Source organism: Bos taurus, chromosome 10 (assembly GCF_002263795.3).
Source record: "Bos taurus isolate L1 Dominette 01449 registration number 42190680 breed Hereford chromosome 10, ARS-UCD2.0, whole genome shotgun sequence".
NCBI classification, from domain to species: domain Eukaryota; kingdom Metazoa; phylum Chordata; class Mammalia; order Artiodactyla; family Bovidae; genus Bos; species Bos taurus.
Window position 1 is genome coordinate 86,903,578 of NC_037337.1, and position 13,746 is coordinate 86,917,323.

Below are 13,746 nucleotides of genomic sequence, written 5' to 3' on the forward strand. Positions count from 1 at the left end.
ATTATTTTTATTTTTATTGAAGGATAATTGCTTTACAGAATTTTGTTTTCTGTCAAGCTTCAACATGAATCAGCCATAGGTATACATACATCACATCCCTTTTGAAACTCGCCCCATCCCACCCCTCTAGGTTGATACAGAGCCCCTGTTTGAGTTTCCTGGGCCATATAGCAAATTCTCGTTGGCTATCTATTTTACATATGGTAATGTAAGTTTCCATGTTACTCTTTCCATACATCTCACCTGCTCCTCCCCTCTCCCCATGCCCCTAAGCTCTATGTCTGCTTCTCCACTGCCGCCCTGTAAATAAAGTCTTCAGTACCATTTTTCTAGGTTCCATATGTGTGGACTAGAATACAGTATTTCTCTTTCTCTTTCTGACTCACTTCACTCTGTACAATAGGTTCTATGTTCATCTACCTCATCAGAACTGACTCAAATGTGTTCCTTTTTATGGCTGAGTAATATTCCACTCTGTATATGTAACAGTTCTTTATCCATTCATCTGTTGATGCACATCTAGGCTGCGTCCATATTCTAGCTATTGTAAATAGTGCTCCAATGAACAATGGGATACATGTGTCTTTTTCAACCCTGGCTTCCTCATGGTATATGCCTAGGACTGGGATTGCTCGGTCATATGGTGGTTTTACTCCTAGTTTTTTAAGGAATCTCCATACCATCTTCCATAGTGGCTGTATCAATTTACATTCCCACCAACAGTGCAAGAGTTCCCTCTTCTCCACACCTTCCCCAGCATTTATTGTTTGTAGACATTTTAATGATGGCCATTCTGACCAGTGTGAGGTAATATCTCATTGTGGTTTTGATTTGCATTTCTCTAATAATCAGTGATGTTGAGTATATTTTCATGTGTCGGTTAGACATCTGTATGTCTTCTTCAGAGAAATGTCTGTTTAGGTCTTTTCCCCCTTGTGGGTTATTTTTAAGATGAGGCTGCAGAGGTTACACCTGGGCTATTTGGGGACCGCAACTCAGTGCCTAACACGGGACTGGGACTGCTTTCCACACAGCATCCACATGAGGACAGTGTGCCTGCTGCCAAGCGTGGACAGCGTCACCCGAGTGTGCCTGCTGCCAAGAGCCCACTGTGGTTTCTGGCTGTAACTCCCAGGGTGGCTGGCATGTCTGTTCTCCAAGCACAGCAGTCGTGCAGCAGACTGTCTGGGCCGGAATCCAGTTTTGTTTTCTGCAGTTCTGGATTGTTCCCCTTCTGTCCCTCTTCCCTTCGTAATGCATTCACCTTATGTGCATTACAGGAATGGGCTGCAGTCATCACTTTCCTGGACATTTCTTCTCTAGCGAGCTGACTGCATCTGGGGCACTCTGGCTGCCCTCTCTGTCAGCAATCCTTAGGCAGACAAACAACGTTAGGATTCCACTTGAAATCACCTGGGACGGGAGCCAAGCCTGGGCTGTTTGAGAACCCTAATAGCCAGAGTAGCTGCCAAATACTCTGTTTCATTTCTGTAGATCCTCTGGGATCTTGCCTTTATTTATTTGGAATCACATTTCCTTGAGGCATACCTAGAAGACCCATATCGTCTTGTGCTTTCATTCATTCCTTTCTAATCTGGGCTCCCTGCAGGCCTCCATCCGAACATTAACTCTCTGTAAGATCACTGCTTTTCTTACTGCCTCCTACAACAGCTGGTAAGGGAAAGATAGTTTGTACCACGGAGCTCTTTTTCTAGGTGGGGACACGAGGCCTGGAATTGCTACAACCGCTTTTGGTACCATGAACGAAGCCAGCCTGGGAATGAAGCCAACACAGGAGGGCAGAGTCAAAAGAACTCCAGAGAAATGCAACTGAGTCCTGATCAAACCATTCCTGAAGCCTATTATCCTCTTTCCAGTTTTGTCAGCCAATGTTATCTTTATGGCTTCAGCTAGTTTAAGGAAGATTTTGTTCCTTTCACCTAAAGAGCCTTAACTGGTTGGGAATGCCCTTCACAAGCCCCCTGCTCCCTTTCCAACTCCTCCCTTTCACTTAGGAACGTCACCATTCTGTAGTTTAGTGACCTTAGTCCTTGAACAGACTAAGTGCTGCTAGGTCTGCCCTAGACACTGCCTCACATATGAAGACATATGACCTCTGTGATTCAACTCAGATCCTACCTCCTCAGATAGGCTTTTCCCAGTGATCTGAGTTCTGTACCTCCCTCCTCGTCCGAATCACGGTACCTGGTTTTCTAGAATCTTAGCACTGTCTGGGGTTTTCTTTCAGGTGTGGGCTTGTTGACAGTCTGTTTCTTGACCCCAGGGACATTGCCTGGGTCATTCATTTTCCCTTCCCAAGTCTCTGGCATGGAGTAAGTGTTCAATAAACACTCGCTGAAGTAGCGAATGGGTTCTCACATCTATACACAGTGTGTGAGGGTCCAGCCACTGTGGAGGTGCTCAGGGCTGTATTTGGACAGCAGCCGTCTGCTCCAGTGCCTTGTCCTTGGGCTCCACTGTTCTTTTCATGCTCATACAGCTGTTTCCTGTATGTTGTCTGATTATGCTTTCTCAAGAACCTGTTTCTTCTTTGCGAAGGAAACTAGAGAGGGTTCTGGCTGTTCAGTTGTGTGCTCAGAATTTGGAAGGTGGGGATAGAGGAGGATTTGACTTCATGAGAAATGAACAAGAGACTAAAGGCAGCCAGGTTTACCTGGGTCTTGTGCTGTCCTACTCATTATGGTGTATTTGATCTGCAGAAAGCTTGGATCTTCCTCTGCTGGGCCTCAGAGGAGGGCAGGGGCACTCTGGGATTAGAGGAGGCCAAAGTACCAGGACGGATCAGAGCAGAAGGCTTCTCTATTTATTACAAGTCTCATTACACAAATACAGCTGACTGGAAGGTCTAAAGACCCTTCCAACCCTGATCCACCTGTAGGCACAAGGACAGGGGCCACACTCCCTGGCCGGCCAGCCCTTCTTAAAAGAACTGCTTGTCCCCCAGGTGGTTCAGAGTCTTGGGTCAAGCAGCAGAGAGGAACCCAACCTGGATGGACAACCCCTCAAAGCAGTCCTTGGTGGCAATGCTCTGGGCAAAGTAGCAGCTTGAAGTTTCAGTTTGTATCTTCCAACCATACCAGTCAACAGTTAGAAATAAAATGAAAAAAGGAGAAGGCTGGAAAAGTAGTGCTGGAAGAGGACGTGGGTGCGGGAAGAGCACACAGTGGGCTTCAGATATATTGGCAGTTCCTTGATTTGGACAGATGTACGTCATTCTAAAATGCTTCTTTCCGTTTAGTTCAGTTCAGTTGCTCAGTCATGTCCAACTCTTTGTGACCCCATGAACCACAGCACGCCAGGCCTCCCTGTCCATCACCAACTCCCAGAGTCCACTCAAACCCATGTCCGTTGTGTCTGTGATGCCATCCAACCATCTCATCCTGTCGTCCCCTTCTCCTCCTGCCCCCAATGTTTCCCAGCATCCGGGTCTTTTCAAATGAGTCAGCTCTTCACATCAGGTGGCTAAAGTCTTGGAGTTTCAGCTTCAACATCAATCCTTCCAATGAACACCCAGGACTGATCTCCTTTAGGATGGACTGGTTGGATATCCTTGCAGTCCAAGGGACTCTCAAGAGTCTTCTCAAACACCACAGTTCAAAAGCATCAATTCTTCGGCGCTCAGCTTTCTTCACAGTCCAACTCTCACATCCATACATGACCACTGGAAAAACCATAGCCTTGACTAGACGTACTTTGGTGACAAAGTAATGTCTCTGCTTTTGAATATGCTGCCTAGGTTGGTCATCACTTTCCTTCCAAAGAGTAAGCATCTTTTAATTTCATGGCTGCAATCACCATCTGCAGTGATTTTGGAGCCCAGAAAGATAAAGTCAGCCACTGTTTCCCCATCTATTTGCCATGAAGTGATGGAACCAGATGCCATAATCTTAGTTTTCTGAATATTGAGTCTTAAGCCAACTTTTTCACTTTCCTCTTTCACTTGCATCAAGAGGCTCTTTAGTTCTTTACTTTCTGCCATAAGGGTGGTGTCATCTGCATATCTCAGGTTATTAATATTTCTCCTGGCAATTTTGATTCCAGCTTGTGCTTCATCCAGCCCAGCGTTTCTCATGATGTACTCTGCATACAAATTAAATAAGCAGGGTGACAATATACAGCCTTGATGTACTCCTTTTCCTATTTGGAACCAGTCTGTTGTTCCATGTCCAGTTCTAACTGTTGCTTCCTGACCTGCATATAGGTTTCTCAAGAGGCAGGTCAGGTGGTCTGGTATTCCCATCTCTTTCAGAATTTTCCACAATTTATTGTGAACCACACACTCAAAGGCTTTGGCATAGTCAATAAAGCAGAAATAGATGTTTTTCTGGAACTCTCTTGCTTTTTCCATGATCCAGCGGATGTTGGCAATTTGATCTCTGGTTCCTCTGCCTTTTCTAAAACCAGCTTGAATGAACATCAGGAAGTTCAGGGTTCACATATTGCTGAAGCCTGGCTTGGAGAATTTCATTCTTTACATACATTTAAATGGCACTGACTTTCTGTATGCATGTAATATCTTAAAAAATTTTTAATTAAAGAAAAAAACCCCAAATGTGAAAGGCTGTAAGTGGATGATGGAGCAGAAATGAAACTGAAGAGCATAGAGACAGAAGAGGCGAGTAAAGGCGGGAGATGACATCTTGGACATGGGGATGTTGGCCTCAGTTTCTCTTCTTCTGTCTGGATCCTGGTTCTGCTTCTAGGTGCCGGAGCCCCACTAGCATGCCCAGGATTGAGATACCTTAAATACAGACAGACAAGGTTAGTGGCTGACATAAGCACCATGCTTGCTTAGATTACTTGTATAAGGCTTGTCCTTAGGGCTGGGACGGCTCCTGTGGGAGTTCCAGGGTCACTCGATGCTTACTTGCCACCATGAGGGGTGCCATGACGCCAATCGTGGGAGCCGCGGTCCCAAATACAAACAACTCACAGAGGAAGTGCCCCAATGCGAGGAAGAAGGTCCAGAGCGTGATGTAGTAGAGCCTACAGGGGAACAGACAGAAATGGGATTGTAGGTACAGTTTGTTCAGTGTGGAGGAAGTAGTCAGACTTGAAACACACAAATTAAAACCCAGGAAATGACTACGGCTAAAGAAAAAGGAGACTTGGTCCCGCGAAAGACCTGGCTGCTGCTGCTGTTGCTGCTAAGTCACATCAGTCGTGTCCAACTCTGTGCGACACCACAGATGGCAGCTGCTAGATCACATCAATTTTATTCACCTCTAGGGCAAAACTGAAGCCTTCAACTGCTAAATCGAGAGGAGAATGACCCAGCCATCCAGAGTGGCTTTGCAAGTCTTAGCAAGGTGGTGAAGCCAGTGATAGCAGAGTCTGGACTACGGCAATCCTAGATAGTGTAGACAATTTTGGATCAATCACATTTATGTATTCTACTTACTCAAACTGGCTTGACTCTAGTCCAAGCCTGCTTTTCAAGTGTCTGGCCAGGGGCTGGTCAGTGCTCATCTGATGGATGCCACTGAATGAAGGGCATGAATGAGGAATGGGTAGCAAGGGCCTGTCTGGGACTTTTAGATGATTTTGCAACATTGGCTGCATCTTAAGATACTCTGCATCTTAACCTAGCAAAATGGTCAGATGGAGGACACAATGACAACCTCACAGGAAGATAACTTGTTCCTCAGTTTTGACAAGGAGGTGGAGAAGACAGAAGTTATAGGAAGATGGACCACTTTGATAGCTGGTATCTTTCTTCTTTAACTACGAAATTTAAAAATTATGAAATACTTCAAACATACAAAAAATCATTCATAATAGAATTTACCCCTATACAACCAATACCCTACTCCATCAAATCTCACTATCTTGACATTTTTGCTTCAGATACCTTTTTCCTAAGAAATAAAATATTACAGATTTCAGTTAAAACTTCCTGAATGTCTTTTTTCTTTCAAGTGAAAGTTGGCTTATTTAGAGAAATACCTATTAAATAGGAAAAATGCAGACTGTTTCAGAAAGTGAGAACAGCTGGGAATTGACTTCAGGTTTCTGGTTAGGGAGGGAATATGATCAGAGAGCATATCAGAAGCACAGGGACAAAAAATCCAGGCTTTACAAAAAAGTTGGAAATGGAAGTCAGCATTTCTGGCTGTCCTGTGTTGGGTGGAGGGGAAATGAATGGGTAAGAGACCTAAAGTTAAGTCTCAGCTGTCCCTGTTCATCCCCAAAGCACAACAAAGAAAAGATACACCCCTTCTACTTGTCAGTCATTCTTCATCATGGTAAAGGTCGTTAAAATGATTATGCAGTCCTTACTCCCTCCCAGTCACCCTGAGAGGAAAAACAGATCCACGAGTCTCATTTTATACATGAAGGGACTGAGATGCAGAGAAGGTCTATAATAAACTTGCTGTTTCAAAGCTATTACCAACAGAAATGAGACCAGAGCCTATTTTCTAATTTTCATTCTTGGGCCTCAGAGTGTTTCCACTAAACCTTGCTGCTTCCAAAAATACATATCAATCTAGAACAAGTAGACCATTGTTTCAGGTTCAAAAGTATGAAAAAATAAAGCTGGAGAGATCACAGTGCTAACAGCCCTCAAATCCCACTTGTCCTAGTCTTCTCAGTTTAAATGAACTGAGTCCCTAATATGCAGATCTACAGAATCAGCAACAAAAATCACTGCTTCCCAGGGCTACTAGGAGGAGACTTCATCAAAGTCATGTGGAAGCATCTGGTATAATAAGAGGGGCTCAATAAGTATCACCATCTCCTCTCTTGCCCAGATGCTGAGAGTCTGGCTAACACACAAGTATTTTGGTATGAAGTTCTTTTGGTGGCCTCACTTGGGGACCTGAGCAAACTTTCCACCTCAGTTGCGGTGATGATTGGTGTTGTAAAGACAGCTCGAGCCCTGTCCAGCGGCCAGTTCAGATTACAACACTGTCTAGCCCAGGGGCTGCGACCGCCTGCACCTGTTCCACACGAGTTGTATGACGGAGAATGAAATGGCAACCCACTCCAGCATTCTTGCATAGAGAATCCCGTGGACAGAAGGGCCTGGTGGGCTGCTGTTCATAGGGTCCCACAGAGTCAGACACAACTGAAGCGACTTAGCATGCATGCACTGGATAAGGAAATGGCAACCCACTCCAGTATTCTTGCCTGGTGGGCTACAGTCCATGCGGTCACAAAGAGCTGGACATGAGTGTGCACACACACATGCGCAGTCTGTGTGAGCCCTCTGAAGAGGCAGAATACAGAGGAGTCCTCGGTTCTCTGTGACCCTCACTTCATGACTCTGTGTAAACAAACAGCTGTTTACTGGTGGGCTCTTGACATCATGGATCCTGATTTCTGTTCATCCCTGCCTCTCAAGGAGGAATGTGAGTATAGGTGCCATGGCCTCTCTAAAAAGAGCAAGCACACTACCTCTTTAGTGGAAGAAAGGCTGACCCGTTAGTACAGAAGTAGAGGGATGTGATGCAGGCCGCTGGATCACACATAACCAGTTTGCTGTGTCCATTTCAAAGAATTGTTAAGCTTTAAAGACCTTCAGGCCTGTTCTGTTTTCTAGCCCTGGAAGGGATGGTACCTAGTAATCTTTTATCTTCACATCTTAGGTTACTGTATCAAATCATAGACCATATGATGGAATCATAGTCCATCATAACTGCCTCTTGGCCCTGGGCATTTATTAGAATCAACTGAAGAAATTTTATCAAATTGCCCAGACCTGGATACCATATCAGTTAAATCATACACTCTGGAGACGGGCCCAGGAACCCCTGGTATTTTCTAAAGCCTTGCCTTGTTGATTTTCATGTACTGGCATTGATAAATAAGTCTCCGAGGGAGGAACACAATGGCTCTGCTTAGCACCCATTGCCAACGCAGGGAGATGCTGTTCCCTCCTTTACATACGTTTTGTTGTGAATGTCAATGGCGCAGAGGCAGCGAACCACTGATGAGAGCAGCGTCCAGATTCCATAGGTCCGAGCTTGGAGGCCATTCACTGTGCAGCAGAAACAAGCAGGAGTGTTGAGAAGGGTGCGTCAGGGTTCCCTCCAAACTCCTCCAACTTCACTGGAGGAGTCAGAGAGCTGAGCCTGCGATCCCCTTGGCTGGGCAAAGTACAGGCTCTGATGCTGTACGTGCAAACTAGAAGGGATGCAAAGAATTCCGGAAGGAGAACTGGTTCAGCTTCTCTTCCAACGCCTACAGTTGGGCGGGCGAGTTCCAAGAGTAGAAACCCAACAAACAGCCCACTTAGACAGTAACTCCTGGGTTAGTGGTTTATGGCTCTGCCTGGAAGCCGCTCTAGTATTGGTGAAGCAAGCGAGTCTGAATCAGGATAAGTGTGGAGGAACACGGTGGTGAGCGGTCTGTCAATACAAGATGCCTAGGAGGTCAGCAGACTTTCAGTGAGGCTGATGCGGGACAGAACACAAAAATACTGAGCCCTGTCTAGAGAGTCACACCTGGTCTTTAAGAGACCCAGGTCCCTGGATCTCCTGAATTCAGATCTATATTATGTGAATGAAGCCCTAATGAGGCTGGTTTCCTGTGCGTGTGGGAAGGGAACAAAGTTCCTGTGTTTGCTAGGGCCACTCTGCTCTTGCTAGTTTCATTCTGGCACTGCTGTGACAATATCTTCTCCAGAGAGTATGAATCATAGTCCATCGTAACAGTGCTTATTGACCCTGGGCATATATTAGAATCAACTGAAGAAATTTTATCAAATTACCAAGACCTGGATACCAGATCAGTGAAATCGTATACTCTGGAGGTAGGCTGAAACCCCCCTGGTATTTTCTAAAGCCTTGCCTTGTTGATTTTAATGTACTGGCATTGATCTACGGTGAAAAGCAAAGATACTTCCTTTGCTGGTCTCCTGAGCAAGAGAAATTTTAAGGGACAAGACTCACAACTGAAATGTCTTTCAGGATTTTCCTTTAAGGATTTTTGAGCCTTTGGAAAACCAGACAGAAACACCAAATTCATAACCCCAAAGATCTTTAGATGGTAGTCATTTTCAGAAAAAAAATCCCATATCCCAAACTAATATTTAACGGTTAGTCTTGAAGTGAAGTCGCTCAGTTGTGTCCGCCTCTTTGTGACCCCATGGACTGTAGCCTACTAGGCTCTTTGGTCCATGGGATTTTTGAGGCAAGAATGTTGGAGTGGGTTGCCATTTCCTTCTCCAGGGGATCTTCCCGACCCAGTGATGGAACCCAGGTCTCCTGCATGGTAGGCAGATGCTTTACCATCTGAGCCACCAGGGAAGTCAGTCCTGGAGGGCCATATATATTTTTTCTTTTTACACTCTTTATAAAGCATTTTGATAGCTCTTCTGATGGAAAGATAGGAAATTTCTCTATTCTACTTCTATATATCTCACTAAGGGTGAGATATACAAATGGAGTATCTCAGTAATCCTAACCAGAGTAGGCATCAGGTAAAATTCTTCTACTGGATGCTCCAGGGTCCTGGTATCACCAGCAAAGTACCAGGAGGTCCCGAGGGACCTATTTCCGGGCTGTGTGTGCATGCATGCATGCACAAACTAACAAACACACTTCTGCTCAGCTATATGCCCTTTGACAAATCACATAACCCCTGGACTTTTCTGTCTCAGCTTTAAATTCAAAGGGCTAGGTGAGATGACCTCTAAAAACCTGTGAATCTATACAGAGTTGCTGGTCCACTGGAGGACAGCACTGGAGGGTGAAAAGTGGAATTGTTTCACCCACTTTTCCAGGTTCTCTAAGCCTATTATACTTGAGCTTTGTTCAAAGTGAGGCTTAGCCTATTTACTTTCATTTTATACCCAAATGTTGCAGAAAAATGAGCTAGGTCAGAGCCTGAATCTAGGTTACCTATAAATGTGACATAGAATTGTCGCTACTATGAAACGGTGCTGCAGCTCAAGCCACCCCACGTATCAAAGCAGGGAAGCGCAAGCTGAAATGTGCAGCCACTCTCCAGCAGAGAGGCTCAGGACGCTGGGGAAAGCCATCGTGGGCCTGTGGAAGTTCATGTGGGAAACCAACCTGGAGGGATTTTGGATATCTAGTCAGGGTCTGTGTCATGGTTTGAGAAGACCTTGGATGAGTAATTCTCCATATGCAATGTAGGGTATAAACCATACGGCCCATGACCTGATTTCTGAAAGAAGCAACAGGAAAACCTTCATGGTTTCCTCATCAGGTATCAGAGTCATCAGAAGTCTGTCTCCTCACTTGTTCTTGTAATGGTATTTGTATAGACCAGCTGCCAAGGGCAGTGTAAAATGAAGGGAAAGGTATTCAGAGAAGCTTGTGGGCAAAATGGACAATTGTTATCCACCACATCTGTTACTCTAGTAGCTTAGGATCACTAGCTTAGGCAAAATCAGAATCACCTGCCAAGTTTCTAAAAAGAACTTCCTATGACACATCCAGGGGGTGAAAGATTCAATAATTAGGTCTGGAGAGGGAATTGGCCACCTGTGCTTTGTTTGATTTTAGTTTTTCACAGTTATTGTGATGTACAGCCAGGTCTGGGGACCACCATAAGCCACTACCACAAAGGATGAGGTGTTTGCTTTCTTACCCAGGTCTGGCTTGCCGGTATAGAGCTTTTCATAGAGAAAGGTGTGGTCTCGGAAGCTCTGTAGTGAGTTCCCTGCGGCTACGATGGATACCATCACCAGCCAGCTTCGTAACATGTTTAGGAATCGGCTCATGGCTCCCCTCCAACCTGAGAGGGCTTTTTGCCTTGGAAACAAAAGCAAAGGGCAGGAGACAATAGATGGTTAATATGCTTCTACCATAAGCTCTGTAGTTAACCTGTGTCCCATTCACGAGAGCTGTACTAATCCTACTTTGTCAGTGATTTCATAAACTTCTCTCCCAAGTGCCGGAGAATTGTCTATCCCCAGGCACCCTTTATAGGGTTGGCACACTGCCTTTAAATATCTACCTTAAATCAAAGTGTGCTGACCAGAGTAAAAAGACTAAATAATGCAGTGGGTGGAAATGACAAACCCAGTGGGAAAAATGGAAAGAAAGAAACAGAAGATAGGGAGGTGTCCAAACGTCACTACAAAGAAATAAAATGGAATTTAGTGTAAGACTCACAGAAATTGGTCTCAATATTTCATCATACTAATAGTGGTGAGTCAACAGTATACTCTGAAATAAGTAGCACCATGCTTATGTTTGTCTAAGGAATTTCTCCAAAATATTAGCCTAAATCAGTACTCTCTTCTCTTGGCTAGAATTAGTCCCCTGGGATCTTTACTTGTAACCTGGTGTTTCACGTCAACCTTTTGTACTGCAAGTAGCTCAAAGGTGATTATAAATCTACTGATAGATACCTGCCTGGCTACTGGTGAGCGATCCTTCCAAGGACAGACAAGCCTTCTATGTCTGAGTGGCATGTATGATTTGAGGGCATTATTAACATGCTTTAACTTTTCTATACTTTGGTTTTCAGGGACATCATGCTTCATAAATTAGGAGAACAATATAAAAGTTACAAATTAATAAATTGTTGTGAGTTCACAAATAGTAAGAAAATTAGATGGAGAAGGAAACAGCAATGTTGGTGTTGGGTTGCAGAAGAATCTACAGTTATTGAGGACTTGTATATGCCATGCACTGTGCCAAGCACCTATCATATATTATCTCATTTAATCCTTAAACAAAGTTGGTAGACACTATTAATATTTCCACTTTATAGATGAGGGATGGCATAGAGATGTTTAGTGACTTGCTTAAGGTTACACAGTCTATAGATGAAAGAGCTCAGATAAAAACCATGGTCTATTGGTCTCCAAGATGTCTCACTGAGCATATTTTGATGAAGTTTCCATTTCTGTGAGAGACAAGTGAGCCGTAGCCACCTGTCTTCAAGTGGTACAGAAAATACCATCAGGCTATGTATTTTTTATTTAAAAAACAGAACAAAATGTTCGATCAACCATGGCTGAGCACAGATTTCAATCATCTTGGTTTAAATAAAAACCATGTAGATAAAAATCAAATCATGGAAGTGCTTCTTCTCATCTTTGGTATGTGACCCATGGTTTATCTATTGTCTGGTTAATTTTTTGAACCTTAAGTGGCGATAAATTATCAGGCTTCCTTTGTCACTTTGACAGTAGGCCTTTTGGAATGGTCCTACATTACTCAGCTGAAACAAATATTAAAGTCAGTAATGGCAGAAGTGTGATGCACCAAAAAACACAGCAAGTTCCAGAGATAGAAGGGTCAGTGGATGAACCCCTCAGTGCAAATGGATCACAAAGCTGGACTCTGTTAAAGTCCAGAGAGAATGAAGCTCTAATGGAATCACAAGCAGTTTCAGCATGGGCCAAGACATACACACTCCACTCCCCCCACCATATTGTTTTCTCACCGTGCCTCACCAGGAGCCTTAAGCTCTCAGAGTCAGAAAAGCTGTATGGATGACCTCTCTCTTTGACAGAACTTATGCCCATTTCACAGAAATTCTCAGAAACTCCAGAAGATAGATGATGAAGGCAGAGCCTGAGCACTCTTCCAAACTGCTCTGCCAGTCCCTCAGCACGACTTCCTCAAAGCTTTTGAGGGCCTGTTAGAGTATCCAACGTCTATTCTCAAAATTTACCCAGGCACAAGCCAGCAAAGGTAAGGTGGTTTACTAGAGTCAGGTGAGAGTTTCCTTTCCTGGGCTCACTTTTCAGTAGCTGTGTGACTGTGGGGAAGTAATTTACACTTTACAGCTTAGATTTCCTTACCTGCAAAATGGAGATTAAAATTACCTATTCCAAGAGTTATTATAAGAATTACTTTAGAAAGCAAAGGTTCCTAGTATTGCGCCAGGCTCAGAGTGGCCACTCATTTGTTCATCGATTCACTCGTTCTGTACCTACCAAGCTTCCTTCATTTTCCCAGCTTCGTCTTCTCTTGGTCTCTGAAATCTCTTTTCCCCCTACAAGGTTGCCTCCCGGGTATCTTTCTTCTGTCCCATCTCCACTGCTTCAGGCTGTGCGGATCCTCTCCATTAGAAGCCACACAGACACCCACCTCTCCCCCCCACCCCGCCCAACATTCACCCTACCTGGCGACAGTACTCTCAGCACAGCAGCAGTAGTAGCAGCAGCAAAGGAACTGCCCTAGCACAGCTCCAGACCTGAGTCTACCTGAGCCACTTGTCCCCGCCCCCACTCTCAGCCCGGCTCCGGCATTGGTTTGTTGCGATCAGCCCTCGTTCTGATTGGCTGTTTAGGTTATGCTCGAGCAGGCGATGGGGCGTGAACCGCTTTACTGCCAATCAGCGGTTGCCGATCCGCAAACCTCACTCCCAGCACGCCGCCCTTGCAGTGAACCCTCCTGTTGAGCGCAGCGAAACACTCCAGGTTCGGAGTCAATCTTTTGGGGGCGGAGGGGGAAAGAGCAAGAAAAGTAAGTCAAGACTTCTATGGGGAGCGGAGCCCTGTGCCCGCTCGGCGCGGCGGTGACGACAATTGTACGCGCCTGAAGCTAAGCGTCCTCCGCGCCGGGGCGCAGGCGCCTGCGCAGTGAGTCCGAGCGGGCGGTTGCTGGTTGGTTGTTGTAGTAACGGGGGAAGCCGCCTTCGGCTGCGGCCTTGAGCCCGGCTGGGGAAGGAGGAGGGAGGTAGGCGCAGAGCGCTGTCCCTGCCTGCCCGCCCCGAGCGATGGGAAGATGAAACAGGTAAACGCCTGCGCCCGCGCTCTCCTCCCCGAAGAGAGGGGCGCCCCGAGTCCGGGCG

General features: G+C 45.3%; 2 protein-coding genes across 2 annotated transcripts in view; one reads left to right on the forward strand and one right to left on the reverse strand.

Annotated features, from left to right (window-relative positions):
• Positions 1 to 4,558: 4,558 nt before the first annotated feature.
• ERG28 (ergosterol biosynthesis 28 homolog) lies at positions 4,559 to 13,126 on the reverse strand. The gene is made up of 5 exons (NM_001035423.2): positions 13,075 to 13,126; positions 10,582 to 10,745; positions 7,912 to 8,002; positions 4,889 to 5,007; positions 4,559 to 4,762 (listed from the first exon to the last, which is right to left on the reverse strand). Exons 2-5 carry the CDS (start codon positions 10,712 to 10,714, stop codon positions 4,683 to 4,685), a joined length of 423 nt encoding a protein of 140 aa, NP_001030500.1. The 5' UTR covers positions 10,715 to 10,745; positions 13,075 to 13,126; the 3' UTR covers positions 4,559 to 4,682.
• Positions 13,127 to 13,568: 442 nt separating this feature from the next.
• Positions 13,569 to 13,746, forward strand: part of TTLL5 (tubulin tyrosine ligase like 5) — a 317,558-nt gene continuing 317,380 nt past the window's right edge. The window contains 1 exon segment of the mRNA XM_059890944.1: positions 13,569 to 13,688. The gene's annotated coding sequence lies outside the window, so the exon portion shown is untranslated.

Excerpts from the sequence above, each read along its gene's own strand:
- ERG28 (NM_001035423.2), bottom strand. The coding sequence starts at position 10,714 with ATGAGCCGATTCCTAAACATGTTACGAAGCTGGCTGGTGATGGTATCC. Across the intron at positions 8,003-10,581 it reads TACCGGCAAGCCAGACCTGG|TGAATGGCCTCCAAGCTCGG; the intron begins GTAAGAAAGCAA and ends TCTGCTGCACAG. Across the intron at positions 4,763-4,888 it reads GGCACCCCTCATGGTGGCAA|GTATCTCAATCCTGGGCATG; the intron begins GTAAGCATCGAG and ends TCTGTATTTAAG.